General features: G+C 41.6%; 2 protein-coding genes across 3 annotated transcripts; one reads left to right on the top strand and one right to left on the bottom strand.

Annotated features, from left to right (window-relative positions):
• Positions 1 to 151: 151 nt before the first annotated feature.
• On the top strand, positions 152 to 8577 carry rad9b (RAD9 checkpoint clamp component B). 2 transcript variants are annotated; one of them, XM_028033202.1, is made up of 11 exons: positions 152 to 269; positions 540 to 610; positions 805 to 942; positions 1275 to 1389; positions 1583 to 1682; positions 2094 to 2200; positions 3694 to 3800; positions 4756 to 4820; positions 4997 to 5119; positions 6525 to 6738; positions 8237 to 8577. In XM_028033202.1, exons 1-11 carry the CDS (start codon positions 236 to 238, stop codon positions 8369 to 8371), a joined length of 1209 nt encoding a protein of 402 aa, XP_027889003.1. In that variant the 5' UTR covers positions 152 to 235; the 3' UTR covers positions 8372 to 8577. The 2 variants fall into 2 exon arrangements, with proteins under 2 accessions (XP_027889003.1, XP_027889004.1); XM_028033203.1 differs by having other exon boundaries at positions 166 to 610.
• A 139-nt stretch (positions 8578 to 8716) lies between these two features.
• pptc7a (protein phosphatase targeting COQ7 a) lies at positions 8717 to 18244 on the bottom strand. Its single transcript, XM_028033206.1, has 6 exons — positions 17708 to 18244; positions 16420 to 16599; positions 14273 to 14471; positions 11700 to 11823; positions 11457 to 11586; positions 8717 to 10531 (listed from the first exon to the last, which is right to left on the bottom strand). Exons 1-6 carry the CDS (start codon positions 17907 to 17909, stop codon positions 10473 to 10475), a joined length of 894 nt encoding a protein of 297 aa, XP_027889007.1. The 5' UTR covers positions 17910 to 18244; the 3' UTR covers positions 8717 to 10472.
• Between the last annotated feature and the right edge of the window lie 154 nt (positions 18245 to 18398).

Genomic DNA, 18398 nt, shown 5'->3' with positions numbered 1-18398 from the left:
ATGTGTTGAAAATAATGCTAAGATATAGAGTTAATGATGACGTGTGTGTTAATCTAAAATATGTGCGTCTTCTGCATTGACTGTCATTATTTGGTTTGTGACTACATTAAGTACATTTTTAGCTTGTTTTTCAGATGTAGGATGTCTGTGGTTCACGCGCCTCGGGAGTTCTTTACGTCGTCACGCTGTTAGAAACAGTTAGCCAGTTAGCCAGTTAGCTTGTCTGTTCGTAAATATGAACTGCGTCATTGAAAGGAACTCTGTGAAAGGTCGTAATAACACGGGAAAAATATATGTAAATTTAATTTTAAAAAAACAAACAAACTTATTTCAACAGGAATTTTCATAAATTTTATTGAAGCATTAGCCTGGCGAAGTTGAACTTAACTTTGCTAAAGTTATATCTTAATCACGTATTTTAACATCGCAGCTGCTGGGGGTCGTTAAAGAAAGAAAAAGCATTAAAATTGTGATTTTATTTTTCTTTTTAAAACTGCATGGGAGTATAGTGCTAACTATGAACTGTGTTTGTTTCACAGCCCTTGGCAAGGCTATTCATGCGCTGTCGCGGATTGGAAATGAGCTTTGGCTGGACCCCATGGCCAAAGGGGTGAGAAATACTAAAACTAGGCTCAAACTTTAGAGGTTTTACTTAAGCTATTCCTAAAAAGTGTAGTATGGAGAAGCTTTACATAACGCAGTGTACATTCCCTGGACCATTTCTGACCAGTTTTCCTTTCAGGTTCTTTTAGATGAGTTTCACATTTTGTCCTCATCATGTTGTCTTTGTCTCTCTTTCCAAAGCTGGCACTGAGATCAGTCAATGCTGCTCATTCGGCTTATGGCTGCTTCCTGTTCTCACCCATGTTCTTCAAGCAGTACAGCTTGGAGTCAGGATCAAAGCAGGGCAGCAAAGCAATCAAATGCAAACTGGTTATGAAGGTAAATCCAGTCTGCTTAATAATTGTTTGTGATTTGTGAAAGAGCTATTTTAATGTTTCATTACCATTTCCACAACTTTAAAAGAAGCTGTTGTTCTTAGACAAGTCAAACGAGGACTGTATTATTTGACAACACCTATTCCTTTTTAATGTTTTTTTTTTTTTTTAAATTGTGTAGCTTTTTACCCATAAAATTGTGTGAATACAAAAATGTCATAGTCTCTTTAGGATTCCCAGCACTTTAAATGGGGTTTATTCTGTAAATGTCATAACAATTTTGTAGTTCTATGATCAAGAAGATGAAAATTTGAACTCCTCTTGTTTGTTTTTAAGTCGGTGCTGCCACTGTTTCGGTGTCTGACCTCCATTGAACGCAGTGTGGAACGATGTCACATATCAGTCAGCACTGCCACCGACCGAGTAATAATCCAGTTTTTCTGCAGACATGGTAGGAAACACTGCGTTTGGGACAATAATCCAATTCTACTCAAATAAAAGAAAACCTATCTGTATTTGCTTAATTTCTATTAAGAGAATTCAAAAGGTGTGCTGAACCTCTTCCTTTTGCTGCACATGACGTGTTGCATGTTGTGGACACCTGGTGGCAGTGTGCTCCTTTCACCTTGTGTCTGCTGTTCTAGGTATCATTAAAACCCACAACATACATTTCCAGGAAAGTGAGGCTCTGCAGGCTGTGTTTGACTCACATCTCTGTCCCAATGTGCTGAAGGCTCCTGCCAGGTTGGCACTGGATAATTTATCAGTCTATCCCTTTGGATCCATTCATCAGTCCATGGCTGCAGGCCACGTTTATACCTAGCTCTCTATTACACAGTTTATGCTACTTTTTACTTTGAAATCAGCACAGAAGAGTTGACATTAATAAAGCCGTGACTAAACTAATTCAAAACCATTAAAATTGGTTTTAATCCTCTCATTTTCATTAGGTTCCAATGATTTTTTTTTCATTAGACCCTTTTATTGGTCAGTGTAATAGAAAAAAATAGTTCTATTACCACCTGTTGGTAATCTGAATATGTCCTAAAATACACTTGAAACTGCTTAAAGTACACACAATATGGAAATTGGCAATGAATCAATTGAACAGAAGCTGTGTGATTTTTGCATCTGCTTTGCTCTTTGCTCCTGCAGGCTTCTTGCGGACATGGTGGTGCACTTTCCCCTGTTTCAGGAAGAAATCACTCTGTCCATCACTCCATTGAAAGTCACTGTCAGAAATTACCAGCAGGGTGGAAAAGGTGTGCTGACTTTGTCATATCGTTTACTTTAAATTAAAAAAATGACAGAATGTGATAAAAGTTGCAACAGTTTTGGCATGATGATTTAATATATATATATATATATATATATATATATATATATATATATATATATATATATATATATATATATATATATATATATATATACCGACATGGACAATTGCTCCCCCCCATAATAAATTCATCTAGCTTTTTTCTTTAATTTAATTGATATTTTAAGTTATTCAGACTTTCTCTGAACTTCTACTTACTAATTTATAATTTTCTTTTTCCTTGTAGAAGAAATATGTCTTGGAAAAAGAAGCTCATTTCTCTTAGCCTAAATGAAGATCCGTGTTTTTCTCACCACCACCCAGAGTGAGCAGGACAGTAAAGGATGTAAAATTACCAAAGTTCACCTAAGTTCACTGTTAAGAGAACCACAGCAAGGACTGGCATCTTGGGTTACCACATCTCCATGGCGACCATTAGACTCTATTTACATGCCAGCTGGTTGTTTTGGGAGGCTCACCAGGAAGAGGGCTTTTCAGTCCTACCATGACAAACATAAACATTTGGCCTTCTCTTAGCAGGAATCATGTGCTTTGGTCAAAAGAAAATATGACTGTAACAAACACTCCAAGTGGGTTTGATGTGAAACGAAGGATGAAGTTGTGGCTTAAATGAAGTAACGATTGACAGCAAGTGGTAGCAATAGTTGTCAGGGATGATTCTGATCAGAAATGTTCTGTGTAGGATTATGCTACTGAAATGAAAGAGTAGTTTAAAGAGGCAGTACAATGTGCTTTCTAGCTAATAGCTTCAGTTGTTATAAAAATGCTATATGTCAAATATGACTTAAAAGAAATTTGACTTTGTCATTTAACCCCTTCAAATTGGGCCTCTGTCTCTTTAAGAATCTCCTGCTCTTTCTGAAGCTCTGCCTTAGGATGTCATCACAACATGGCTCCTCCTATTAACTATTTAACAGAGTTTTTACCAGTGTTTCCCTCAGAAGTAGCTCTTATGATGAGCTCAGCAAATACGCAGTTCCACCAGGTGTTTGCTAATTACTGCTGGCTAGTCTGAAGGAGCTGAGTGGAGGAGGGCTGCTCCGTGAGGCAGAAGCCCGGAAGTTTGGAAACTGCAGCTTGGAGGAGGAGCTTCGTTCTTGAAGGCGGACCTAGGTTGTTTTGCACAACTGAATGGTTGCCATGGGAGATTATAGGATTTCTCCAACATGCATGAAAAAAAATCACTCCAGGAATGTCTGTGATGAGGGAATAACTTTACAATGTGATGTAAATCTAAAAAAAAAAAAGCTGCTCCTTTAAGTTTTACTCTGTGACGTTTTAAATAGTTTTTTATAAGCATCCATAGGATCATCGAGACAAAGTTACATGTGCAAGCTGTTCCACAGACAGGAAGGGCTTGCCTCCTTCAGTTTCTTTAATGTGCAACTGGAGGACTTGGATGTGTTTGTGTGACAGGTCCAATGAAGACGACGTACACAGAGATGTCCTTACACCCAAACGAGTTTGACTACTTCCAGATCGGGCTGGACTCTGACATAACGTTCTGTCTGAAGGAGCTGAGGGTAACTGAGCTATTTTAGTACGGTTTTATTTTGTCACCTGAGTATGTCGTGTGTAGCTTGGATCTGTGTGTTTATGTGCTGCATAGTTACAGCATGTGTGTGTCTGGCTCATCAGGGTCTTCTCTGTGTCAGAGGTGATATTTCTAGTGTCCCTTGCGCTAAGGCATAATTGTGAATTTATTGCAAATTCTTCTCAAAAATGATCAAAAACAGTCGGCTTAAGAGATACTGACTCATACCTGCAGGTGGCAGTAGTTCTTGCTTCAGGACATAGACGGTGATCAAGTAGCAAAATGTTCCATTCACTGTAGTTTTAGCTCAAACAGAGATGCTATAGTGATGCACCACCTCACTGAACATTGACAAAAGCAATCAGTTGCACAATCCAGTTCTTCAATCCAAACCATGCTATAGTGATGCACCACCTCACTGAACATTGACAAAAGCAATCAGTTGCACAATCCAGTTCTTCAATCCAAACCATGCTATAGTGATGCACCACCTCACTGAACATTGACAAAAGCAATCAGTTGCACAATCCAGTTCTTCAATCCAAACCGACTAAACTCAAACTGTTGTCTCAGTAATTTGAGTTAACTATAAAACACAGAATCTAGGAGATTGTCATTTCCTAAACAGGAAAATCTAGAAACACGGCTTGGTCTGTCATAGTTGGGTTTTTTTTTTTATGAATGAGTAATTGTTCATGTCTCATCTGAGAATTTGAAGGGACATTCTTTGTTCTGGTCCAGTTAGCGAGGCCTGACCTGCATTACCCTTCACCACTCTTGACCCCTAATTTCTTGGAATGTTTGCTGAACCCCCCCGCTGGGAGTGTCTCCTTGTTATCCAGCCTCAACATCTTCTGGAATCTGGAAAACTAAGCTCTGAGTCTGAGTTAGTCACAATTTCAAGCACAGAGGAGCATGTCTGAGTCGATTGTTCTGTTTTTCAGGGGATACTGTCCTTTGCGGAGTCTCGCAGCCTTCCAGTGTCGGTTTACCTCGATGCAGCAGGAAAGTAAGTCTCATCATGCTGTTTAGATTAATTTGCAACCATATCTGAAGATACAACCCCTGTTAGGAGCTATTACTAGGCCATTTCAAAAACCTCTTTCTCTCTGACTGCTGAATGTGAGCGTTTCAGCGGTTTTCTCACTATTTGACTGGCTGTGGTAAAGTTGTCCCTGTCTGCAGGCCTGTGTGCTTCTCTGTGGAGGACGTGGTCCTTGAGGCCACTGTGCTGCTGGCAACTGTGACGGACTCTGACAGCAGGGACCATTCTCAACCAACCGAATCCCTGACCCCAAAAATATCCAGGTAACAAGCTCCAGGTTCTAATAGTGTCAGTAAAACCACTGACTGAACAACCCAGTATCCATCAGATTGGTGTTTTTGACATTATTCTGACCAGATTCTGTCCTCATCACATCTGTGCCGCTTGCTGGTTTTCAAAATCTGTACGTCCTAGAGAACATACAGTAGTCGCAAAACTAACCACACACCTTGAACTTTATTTTTTAGGGTATAAGAGCAAAAAGGGGCTGCATACAAATGGATGCCACATGTTCCAGAATATTTTAAGAACGTTTTTCTGTCTACTTCGTCATTACTACAACCCTATATTGATGTAACAATAAAATTATGTTCAAATTTGTGACTGCAAAGGGATAAAATGTGACTTTGAAGGGGTTTGAACACTTTTGCCAGATTCTGTAAATCAGTCTTCACTCTTTGACTTTATCTGACCTTCCCTCTTGGCGTTCCACCAAGTCTCGTTGCCCTCATTGGCTGTTTTTAGCCCCCTAATAGGGTGTGGCGTTACTGCAGCCGGTCTAGTGTCAGTGAGTGAGAAACTAGGGCAAAGCGTCGGTTAGAAGCCTGCCAGTGAGATGCTCTGTAATCCGCTCAGCTCCTCTATGCTAGCCCGCTCTGCCAGCAGCCTCAGTCTTCTCTAACTCCAGCTGGTTGTTATTACACAACATCTAATTCAGGTCTTCTACGATTGCGAATTTGGGCCATTGGAGATAGAGAAAAAAATGTAAGAGTAAATTTCTGCCAAAAAACGTAGTTTTGAGGTCAACTTCAGAAATTTTTCAAAAAAAAAAAAAAGAACATTTCTGAGTTTGAACAGTAGAAAATTTGCTATAATTTTTTTTTGACTTGGAAATTTCCAGATAGTAATTTTTTTCTAGAAAATTTCAGAGATTAATCTCAAAATTTATTTATTTTATTTTATTTTTTTTTAGCAAACTTTCGACTTTCCAAACCATGAAACTTTCATGTTTTTATCTAGAAAATTTCCGAGGTTAATCTAAAAATTTCTTCAGTTTTTCTAGCAAATTTGGGTGAATGTGGCTAAATCAGTGTTGATGTCAGATTATTCAGCAACGATATCGCAGTTACAAGTTTCACTATGTGGAGGGTTGTTTTATTTCTTGCACTATTTAAACTGCTGTACTTCAACACAGTCAGAGGTCAGTGGTTTCTTGTCGGCTCTACTCTGTCATTAACTTGTTGGACATCTTCTTTATTTTCCACGTACCTCGTCACACTTTCCCAGTTTAACAAGCGCCTGTCCTCACCGGGCTCAGTGATGGTCCACATGCTCACGAGTCAGACTTCACTGACACGCGACTGTTCTCTGTAAAAGCAGTGATTTAGCAGTTATGCAGCATGAGCAGACAGTTTAGTGAGAGTTAAATGTATCCTGTGGTGTTTTCAGGTGCGTAAGCTCCCCAGCTCAACCTGTGGCCGTGTCTCAGGGACCAGGCAGCAGGAGTTGCACCGTTCCTGATGAGCTGATTCCATCCAGCCAGCGCAGCCATGTAATCAGCTGTCCCGGTGCAACGCGCCTCCCTGATATCAGGGAGTCGACCTGCCTCAGTGTAGACAGCCAGGAATGGACCAGCTCCGCCTCAAGCCCTGCATCCACTAAGGTGACGAGCTCTTCCTGTACCTATGGCTGTAATTCCTCACCTCACCTCTGTTCAATTTTCTCTCCTACATTTACTCTGATGCCTTGCTTTATTCCTCTGTCCTGGAGAAGTCAAACTCTTTTTTTGTCATGGGCCACATCAAGATCAAGAAAGTCTTTAAAGGGGCGGCACTATGTGTTGTCCAGCCACATAGTCCCATTTTATAGCATAGTCAAGTAACTATGTTACCTTCAGTTGTTACAAAAATGCTGTTTATGTCAAATATAACTTAAAAGAGGCGTTCCTGATTTAACACCTTGAAATTGGGCCTCTGTCCCTTTAAGAAACTCCTGCTCTGGGTTTCACTGAGAAGTAGCTCCTATAATCAGCTCAGCAGAGGCTCAGTTCCACCAGGTTTTTGCTAATTGGTGCAGCTCTGAGGAGCTGCGTCTCGCTAGGTCCACCAAGGCGTTTTGAACAGCTGAACAGTTGCCATGGGGATTAAAGAATTTCTTAAATATGCATGAAAGACTCAAAGCGACACTCCCCAGTGTGTTTTCGATGAGGGAATAACTGTTTAACATAATGTAAAGCTCAAAAAAAGATTTTGACATGAAACTGCCCCTTTAAAGGGCCGGCTGTGGCATAATGTGTTGATTAAAAATTTTTAAAAAACTATTCATAAAACTGTTTAAATATAAATAAGTATGAATACGTCCCTGCATTCAAAGAGAACTTATTTGGAATTGAATAACATATTTTCATCTTCATGTAATTTGGCCGTTTACAGATAAAACTGTGGTGATTCGATTCTATTATAAGGTTCTATTTGTAGAGTACTACATAAAAGCTTTTTTTGTTTAACATGCTTCATCACAATTTCAGTATTAATCCACACACCCATTTAAAAAAAAAAGTTTCTTTCGTAACTACATAATCGTTACAAGTTAAGTAAACTTAGTCACTAAGTAATGGCTGATCAATGACTTTTAATGTGCAGAGCTGAACCTGAAGCTTATGAAAAGCTGCATTTGCAGCTAATTTGTTTGGAAGATCAGAGAAGGAAGTCGGAGAGGCTTCTTCACGTTTCCAAACTTTAATAACCCAAAATCAGACCTTGTAGCTTTTCTGGTCCTAAAACGTCAAAGCTCTGACAGATGCAAATCAGGATCATTTAGAGACATGCAAGGCCCAAACCACCGACTTCCCTCTTGTGCTCTTATGTAAAGTTGTGGCTAGGAGCCATTTTTACACACCTCTCGTCTTCTGAACGTACTCTCTGCAGCTCCCATATGTAGACTGTGGCTGTCAATACATTGAAACAATCTACGATAAAATCAAACTGCTACACTGACTGGCAAAATGTGGTAAAAGCCTGGATCTTTTTTTTTTTTTGTCACTTTTGAGTGTTTTTGTAATGCAAGTGGCAGAATTCGTTTTGCAGTTTTAGAAGCATTTTGAGGACATTCTCCAACATGTTACCAGTTAATGGTTTTATTTCCCTCCCCCCCGCTGTCAGGTCTGTTCCCTGCTGTTCAACGCCTTGTCCTCTCAGCAAGACGAAGATGGTTGTGCTGCCCAGCTGCCTGTCCTGGCATGTTACAGCGATGAGGAAAACACTGACGACAACCACCCGAGAAGCCCTTCACTGTGAGAGATTACACAAGTCATTCTTCTGAACTTGTGATTTCTGTTCGAAACAAGGCAATGTTTTCACAGAATCAGAATGCTAGACTGAGTATTAATCTAAGATATTTAGTGTTATATTAACAGTTTCTACTAAGATTCTTTTCCGGTACCTGATGTCGTAGACATGGCAGCTGCTCTTAGTTTTGTCTGTGAAAACATGCCAACATGAAGCGGGAGGATGCGTGTTGTACAAAATGTTTCCTGAATTTGATGTTATCCTGTTGAGCCACAGCATCAGCCAGCAGGTTTACAAAAAATAAATACTAGTAAACAAACAACTTTTATAAACAGAATGCAGTCGGAAACATTATAAATAAATATCATCTTTATTTAAATATTTTACAGATTTCAAATTTTCCACACAGAACTCAGATCTGCATTTAACTGTATGCCGTATATACACGCTCCGGTCGCCCAAGTGTGTTTGAAAGATGAGACTAAGAGGAAAAGCGATGGTGCAGGTGTGAGTCATGAGCCAGATGACTGGGAGAACTGAACAGCTTGAGCCGATGCTGCTGAGATTGTCCAACATTTATACTTTCACACTTGGATCCACCTCTGTCGTCATCTTAATACACCCGATTCTGCAGCCCTTATCGTCAGCCCCAGTGTATGGGGAGGAGAAATAGAAAAAAATTTGTTTCATTAGTGCAGATTGTAAACAATGACAAAGAAATTCACAGGGACGGTTTTCTGAAGCAGGGATCACCACTAGTCCCAACGTCCTGACCTAAACACAGTCGTCGATTTTAAGGAAACAAAACAAAAAAGAATATCTTTAGACAGCAGAGCTGTTTCATCTCTATGGCTACTTTACAGTTTTAGGGCTCTGTGCTCAGTTGGGTGACTAACAGAGGACATGTCTGCCAGTATCAACATCTCCTGATACAAGGCACGTCATAATAACATCTCAACCTTACAGTGACATCTTACTAAGTGTAGGTAGAAAGTCGCAGAAACACACCTAGTGCAAATCTTTGTGGTGTAATGGAAACACGACGACCATCACTATTAAATCCTACAGCAGAAGGGAGGAGGGGGAAACTGAACGACAGCTTAAGCTACCCTGACGCAGCGAACAATCACACCGAACAAAGTTACAAAAATACGTTTTGGTCACCTGACCAACTTCAGCTTTTCTTTCTTTTTTTAGCTGTGTGCGTTTAAGGCTGCCAGACCCATTAAGTCCAGTGGATGTGGAGTCAGTCCAGCGCCTTGACATCCAACTCAACACCAGTCATTCGTCACACTCGCATCCATACACGCTTCACACAAAATTACTGTCAAAACTTCACCAGCAGCTCTAAGATTAAAGGGAGAATATCGGTTTGATAAATAATGTGCGTCGCATACATCCGAAGAGGCTTTCCGACTGTAAATACTCCGTCCCGCTCAGTAACAAAACATGCGCTGGACTCCAATCGCACCAGTAAGAAAAAGGCAGCTGCCGCTCGTCGATGTAAAATCTTTAAAGACAAGCCTGCCGACAGGTGTGCCATCGTCACATTAGCTGGTCTTTTTTTCTTTTTTTTTTGGTAGACTCTGAACACACCGTCTTGTTTAACTTTTGCTCCATGCTCCTGGAAAACACTCCAAAACTTTCCTTGAAGGTCTTGAAACATCTACAAACTGAAGCTTGGTTATTGAGCCCTAAAGCAGCCAGTCTCTTCTGTACGCCTAAGAACATTTTATTCCCTTATGGAGACTCGGGCCTCGACTTTCTCCTCACCCCAGCCTCCCATCAGGAAAGAGAGGGACTTGACCTCAAACTGGATGCTTCATCTCCAACCAATGACTACTGATCCTTGGCAATGGGATTAGCAAGTGAGCAGTGGAAAACTACAAAGATGCCAAAAGTCCAACTGAGACAGAAGTGTGTTTTAGGCCTCTCGTTTGCATATTTTGACCTCTCGCTGGCAGTAGGGAGAACAAAAAGGGCGTTGGGGCGGTTCTTCAGCAGAGTGGATCCTGTAGATGTGGAGGAAGCATCAGATGTCAAACCTACATCCTGGCCAGCAGGAATTGAAGCAGTTCATTACTTCCAGAGGCAGATTAGCAAGCAGGTTCTAGTCCGTGTATTCTGCCACGATGGACAACAGTACTGTGATGTCGTCTGGCTTCCCTCCTGCAAAAATAAACAAAACCAAAAAAACCAGCTAGGATGGTGGTAGAAAAAAATATGTCTAAGCCATCACAAAGAGCAAAGGTTAACGTTGTGTGTCATTTCTCTGGAAAAGACACGACTCATGTTGCACGCAGAAATCAGCAGAGGACCGAAATCGGCCAATTTCAGTTTGACCTGACTGGCGAAAGTAAACGTACAATACTAAGCAGTGTCAACACCACTCTTCAGTGTGAATGTGAAAAATTTTATTTTTAGATTTGGCAAGATGTTTTAAGTAAGTAACTGTTTTCTACGACGTAGCGAAACAACTGTAGTTCATTAAGACTGGGGGAGCTACAGAGTTTAGCAGACAACAGGAAGGCTGTACGGAGTGTAGCAAGTGTGCTTTTGAGCTTTTGTTATGAATGGTTTGGAAACGCCAGCAGTGATTGGACATCTCAGTTAATATAGTAGTCTAGATCAGAGGGCTTCAAACTCCAGGCCTCAAGGGCCAGTATTATTTAACTTTTAGATGCATTTCTGGCAGAGAGATTCCTGTCCAATCCCACTCCTACAGAAAAAAACCCAAAAAAAACAACAACACCTGTCCCATTTAAATCCTGGTCCATAGTAAAAACAAACATTGCTGTCTCATCCTACTCCTGGTAAAATGACTCCCATTTTTCTTCTTCATCTAGTCTGTAGGCAATTCAGCAACTTTCATTTGACCGTCTCATTCTATTTTTTATTCCTTACAGGAAGGTGAGGTTGTTTTGAAGCAATCTGATTGGTTGACATGAGTTTTATTGCCTGACTCGTGAAATATAATAACCCAACCAATACTGTCTCCAAGCAGTCTTCCTGTTACACTGCAGACGCTGGAATTGTGTAGCCGGTTGCAATGCTGTCTGTACTGTAGCTTTAAACTAGGTACAAAGAAACCTACCTCTGACATTCAGTCCGTTGTCGCATGCAAACTGTGCAAAAGGTGACATGTAGTTGGGGTCATATGCCAGTACATGAGCTTGCTCTGCGATGCTGCGGGCGGTCTGCTGAATGCTCTCATAGTTTGAGTTCTGAGGAAGCAAAAAAACAAACAAAAAGAAAGGGGGAAAAAAAAAGAAGAAGTGAGCGTTAAGTTTTTCTTTTGGATTCAGACTCAGCAGCAGCAGTAATGTTCGCCACTTACCTTCAGTTTTTTCAGCTCTTGGAGGATCATATAATCAGGCATGTTGTCGAACAGCCCATCGGTGGCGGTGAGGATTATGTCACCCAGCTGCACGTCAAAGGAGGAGCTGTCAGCAGATTCTGGGCTGTAAACACACAGATTCAGATAAGGAGCACTGTCAGTTTAGTCCTTGATGAAAAACCTCACCTGAGTTTCATAAAGAGTACTGCAAACTAGTTTTAGTTTATTTACACCTGAAACATAGCTTGTCTTCTATCCTGGAAAAAAATAAAAAATCCAGTTGCATCATATGGAATTACACAAATTCACCTCGGTTATGAAAACATAATCTCACTTTAAAAGTAAAGTGTATTCAAGGATCTTAGAAAGAACAGTGTGGTCTAGTACAACATTAAGTGCTTCGGTTGCCAGAGTGGTCTTATGTTTGCTTCTTGGAAGATGCCCCCACTCTGCTGCAAACCCGCCCCACAGTTATGAATATGATTCAATATAAAAGGTGTCTGTACTGCATCAGGACACAGTGAGACATGGCTCCCAGGAACAACCTGCCTTGTGCTGTATTATCTATGAAGTGGGAGGAAAAAAAGGCTCAGAAGGAGATGTTGGGATATTCAGTGTTGGCAGCAATGGATGGATATGACAAAAAAACCAACCTGATTATTCTCATTTTACAAATACTCTTTAAGGCCAAGTCAGTTTTCATGAAGCCAGGAAGAACAAACCACATTAACTCGATCCTCATGCAGATAAAATCATCATGGAGCAGAAACTGTAACCGCAAACCTGCGACATTCAGAGAGCAGTGTGCACCGTTTCCTCATCGAAGGAAAAATGGTTGATATAAACGTCACGGTTTAATATGACTTTAATTCAGCCAATTTTCATGTTTACGTATTTCAGCTTTGACGTTTGTCTTCTTCAAACTGCTGCTGTTACTCAACTAGAGGTTTGATCTGCTGTTGTATTCTGTAAGCTGCTGATTAAATCTTCAGTAAGACTGAAATTTCCAGATCATAGGACAATCCCCTCCTGTCTTTCCCCCAAGTGAAATTGGTCAAAAAAACAATTAAAAAGAAGATATTAGCAATAAATGACTTGGACCATTATTTTAGGTTAGGTGATGATATATATACAATATTCACTGAACTCCGATCCAGAAACACATAGCATTCTGGGGGATGTAGGCAGAGGAAAGACTTGAGCTACTGAACCTCTCATTACCAGACAAGCAAGGTGAGTGGCATCAACTTACTTACTCTCTGGTTACCTAGCAACAACTTGTTAAGTAACATGCACGGCAGCAGTCCAACAGTTTCAAAACTGCTTAAAAATAATAATAATGATAATAAAATAATTAAAAACAGCAGGGAGTGAAAACTGGAAAGTTTGGGAATATTTCAAATATTTAAAACAAACTAATCAACAAATATTCATGGACTGATATGAAACGCTTATATCAGCTTTTCAGCCGTATCATCCAGCCCTAGCAGAACAAAAAGCAGACTGGCAGAAACTAAATTCAGCTCCAGTAGAGCCATGCAGCCCACCTCTATCCGTGCTTCATGTTCTGCAAGTTTTCTAAGAATCACCTTTTAAGAGTCTTAAAAATAATCTGGTGGATCAAAGATGAACAAGTGAAACGGGAGCCGAATCCGCTGGCAGCAGCACCGACTCTGGACTCTTCGTTTTGCCCCTCATCAGCCCACACAGACTTTGACCTGGGTAAGAGGGAAAGCTTGGCAAACATCCTGATCTCCGCTGACGTCTGCAGCGCTGCTGCTTGGCACGCCACAGCAACGAGACCCGGCAGCACGTGGCCCCTGACCCGCCGCTACGGCGCTACATGTGGGACGCGCAGGCCAGACTGAAAAGCTCTGCAGAGCGGTTCCGTTCAGATAATCTCTTTTGTCGCGTTTGTAACGCAGACCGCCTATTAGTTAGCAGGGTGTCGCAGGCCACGCTGCAGCAGCTGTGCAGAAAAGTCCCAACAAGTCTTGAAAAAGTGCCAACGCCTTACAGTTCTCTCACTTTTTACAAATCCATGTTAAAACGCAGCATAAAAACAACATGGTGCTGCAACCAGTAAGAAAGGAGAAAACTAGGAGTTAAAAGCTAAAGGAAAACACAACGTTTTGCAAAAATATTCCCCACGGCATTATTCACTGAGCAGAGCGATTTTCTCATTACCAAAACTGCTAAGCTGAAGTTTCGGTCCTCCAAGTAAACCAAAATCCAGAGTAACAAGTGCAAACCTACGATTCCTCATCAGTCCCCAAAATACAGATCAGAGACATAGAAGGAATCTCTATTGTCAGTGCTACTATTAATATTAGTGCAGAGAAAATCTATGCTGACTGTATTTAACCGTTTTTATGTAAGTGAAACTATGGTTAAATTATGATTGACGAAAAAAAAAAAAATCACGAAGCAATATGCAATAATCTTTTATCCAGTTGGTTTTTACAAAACAAAACAAAAAGCTTAGAGTTCTTTATCAGTCAGTCTGACTGTAGATCTTTTTGAGCAGCACATAATGGACACAGGTAAAGTGCAGGTTCTGCTGGGCGGCTCACCTGTCGCTGAGCACGGCTCCCTCCGCGCCGGGAGGAGCGATGGACAGCTGGAAGGGTGTGTTAAAGTAGTGCTGCTGTTCGTCTGAGCGGTGGACCACCTCCCCGCCCCGGACCACCAGGAAACCCGAGTCTCCCAGGTTGGCTGTGTGCAGCTGGTGACTCTGCCTGTCCAACACCACAATGCAGGCGGTGCTGCTACCTGCAGACATAATCGCACACAAATTCACTTCTTTAGAATTTACAAACCAAAATGTTGACCAGCATTGCGACCGCTCCTAAAACGAGATGAAAATAAACTCTATTGGCTGCAGGTCAGGTCTGTCCAAACTGTGGCCCTTGAAATGATCTTTGATCGGCCCTCTGACCGCAAATCAAGATTGGTAAAATGGGGCAAGAAAATAGAAAATGATGAAACAGTCTGAAGTGTTTTTGCACATTTTGGATCTTCTAGATTTCATAAGAAATAGTGTTGAAACTAAAAAAAGAGACATCACGATAAACTTATCTTTGCATTGTAAATTGAATGAATTTTGTATCCTGCAAGTACTTTAAATTTGCCAGTTTTGGTCTCAGGGGCAAAAAGTTTGACCATCACTACAGAATCATACGGAGCCGTCTTGAGGCATTGAAGACCAAAAGTTATCAAAAGCTTTTTTCCTCATCAAAGATGAATACAAACATTTTTTCCCCCAGCACAATTTCCTGATAATTGAACTGTACCACAATAACTTACTCAATGTGTACATTTAGGAGACAAATTAAATCACCCTAAAATGTACCATTTTTTTCATATTTTATATATATATATATATATATATATATATATATATACACTGCCTGGCCAAAAAAAAGTCGCCACCAAAAAATGGTCACACTCTCTAATATTTTGTTGGACCACCTTTAGCTTTGATTACAGCCTGCATTCGCTGTGGCATTGTTTCAATAAGCTTCTGCAGTGTCACAAGATTTATTTCCATCCAGTGTTGCATTAATCTTTCACCAAGATCTTGTATTGATGATGGGAGAGTCTGACCACTGCACAAAGCCTTCTCCAGCACATCCCAAAGATTCTCAGTGGGGTTAAGGTCTGGACTCTGTGGTGGCCAATCCATGTGTGAAAAAGATGTCTCATGCTCCCTGAACCACTCTTTCACAATGTGAGCCCAATGAATCCTGGCATTGTCATCTTGGAATATGCCCGTTCCATTTGGGAAGACAAAATCCATTGATGGAATGACCTGGTCATTCAGTATATTCAGGTAGTCAGCTGACCTCATTCTTTGGGCACACAATGTTGCTGAACCTAGACCTGTACATATATATATATATCTATATATATATATATATATATATATATATATATATATATATATATATATATAGACACATTTTGGTAAATTCCCCTAAGCAGAAGAGATGAAAAGGAGGAAACTGGATCTGTTGGAGCAGGCTGACAATGAGGGGCCACACCCTGCTGGTGATTCATCCAGAGCACCAAAATATTCTCTCTGGGATCAACCTTCAAACTTCCCCAGCCTGTACACGCTGTGACTCAGTCCTCTGCCTCTCACTTTTCTCTGCAGCTAAACAATTACACACGCCGCCTGCCTCAACGGCATTCCTCCGGCCGTGTAAAGGATGGTACAATCCAAACTTTTGTTTTCCCCGGCTCTGCTGCCGGGTTCTCAGTGGAAAACTACCGACGTTTGCTGAGACAAAGATCCGTTCCCTTGTCACGCTCCTACGCCGATGTTAGATCGCGTGAGCTGGGTTTGTTTTGAGGCAACACCACGCAGGAGGAAAGGGACACTGGCTGGGACATTCCTAGGAGTTCTTAATGGGATCTGGCTGTTGTGAGTCATAATGCAAAAATCCCAGCCCAGGCAGCAATAAACCAAATAGATGAAAACCGCCCAGGCCCGGATAATGTAGCTCAGATCTAAACCACATGGAAATGTGCTGTTTTCACTGTAAGGCGCAGCATGTCTGCACACAGCGGTGGCTACAGTCTAAACCCCTGTCAACTGATGCCAATGTTTCCTGTTTCGACGTGGTGGGGTTTGTCCTTATTCTGTAGAATAATAAAAGCGCCAATACAAGATAACATAACGTGCAGGATACCAAAATAAATGTTTTTTTCTGCTTACCCAGTAGAGGCACTTTGTTCTGTAGTAGCTCGTAGTAGCTGGTCGTAAGGACTCCCACCGGGCTGCTGGGGACAAAGCGTCCTTCCTTCACCAGCCTCTCGCACGTCTTCATCAGCGTACTGGAAAACTGCGACGGGTCCACACCGTAGTCTCTCCAGCCACCAACTCCATCCGCTACACCTAAAAACAAAAAAGCAAACAGGTGAGACGGTTATGTAAGCACTGAAGTGCAAGGAAATAAAAATGGATGTTTGGATGGAGACAGATTTGTGAAGGAGTGAATATTTATAAAATTTTTAAATTATTTCTGCTCAGGCTCAGTTAAAGTCCACAGCTGTGGCTAGATTATACAGTGTTTACTGAAAATACTGCAAGTTTTTTGTTGCGCGTCTATTAGCTTTGCACATCTAAAGACATTGGCCCATTCCAACCCAATCTCCACCCGCGTTCATATCAAGCACTCGCAGCATCATTCTGCCACCACCATGTTTCATCATGTGTGGTCATTGCAATGTATACAGTTTTGCGACACATTATAAAATCGAAACCATCGTTTTACTTCTACTTCACTCGGTTTGTGTTGTGCGATCACATAAAAATGAAAATCAAAACATCTCGGCTTGTGGTAGTAAGGCGAAAAAAGTTGAACAGGCCTGAACGTTTGAGCAGAGATCCAATTAAATTACTCAAATTTTAGTTTGTTTATTAAGACCTGAAGATGTTGTGTTTATTGGGCTTTATAGTTTTGCCTTATAAGAGCTTTATGGTGGGAATCCAAGATTTGCCTAGAAAGGAAGGTTTCTGGGCTCAAGACGCCAGACTCTGTTCTGCTGACCATACAAGGACAGTCCCACTGCATCATCCCACCCAGAGTCAGACAATAGAGACTAGCCAGAAACCTAAAAAAAATTTTTTTTTAAATGAAGCAAGCCGGTCCAAAAACAATGCGATTTTGTGTTGAAAGTGTTCCAATTTGCAAGCTAAATCTGGCAACCTGATCTACTCTGCGGGTGTCAGCACATACAATCAGCTTAGGTGGTGGGAGTCCCACAAGACTTAAATGACAGGTTGTCCACACAGATCAAGGTTTCTGTGTCTCAGTGCTGATTCCACAAACAGCAGGTTTGGATTTTCGTGCTGTTCAGGTTTTACACAAATTAATCAGTCTTTATCAATAAGAACAGTGGCCCTACACATTTCAGCCTGTAGCTACAAGCTGCTAAGTGAAGAATGATGCTGCGTGCGTAGCAATATAATTTCTGGAGCAAACAAAAGAGCAGACACTTACCCAAAACATCGGCGGACCTGTGCCGGGCGATGAAGCACGCGTCGTCCCCATAACACATCCCTTTCTTCAGGATGCCTCTGCGGAAGTCTTTGCCGAAGCCGCAGCTCGCCGTCACCAGGCTGTAGTCGCGGCCGTCTGTCTGAGAAAGCCCACCGATGACAGCTCTGGCAACAAGTCTACCGTAAGACAGCACGGACAACATCACCTACGCTCCAGCTCCGTACGACACAAACCGGCCAAGCTAGCAGCTGAGCTAGCTTAGCGTCGATGTGAGCACGCAATGTTTGACAGGCGAACCAGGCTGGAGAAGTGCCGCCGCCGCCGAAAACAGCCGCCGCGGATAAAGACGAATTGTCGCCGACGGTAGAAGTAGTCTCCCGAAGCTGTTTTCTTTCCTTTTTTTGTGTGTGTTTTAAGCAGAAAGAAATTCAAAGAAATTGGTTTCTTCCTCTGTTGAAGTGCTGCGAGGGTTGGTTGTGAGCGGCCATGCTGCCGCTTTGCCTCCCTGCGTAGAGAGACTGTGGAGCAGCTGCTGCTGCTGTGGCCTCAGAGCGCGCGGTCTTGTGACTGCTCTGACGTCAGAGGTTATTACCAAATCAACGTTCCCTAATACGGAAACACAACGTCCTGTCCTTCTGTCGGACGAAATGTACACCAAATACAACACTGGAAATCGATAAGACTTTTTGAA

Source organism: Xiphophorus couchianus, chromosome 12 (assembly GCF_001444195.1).
Source record: "Xiphophorus couchianus chromosome 12, X_couchianus-1.0, whole genome shotgun sequence".
NCBI lineage: Eukaryota > Metazoa > Chordata > Actinopteri > Cyprinodontiformes > Poeciliidae > Xiphophorus > Xiphophorus couchianus.
This window is presented reverse-complemented; position numbering and strand designations above follow the sequence as displayed.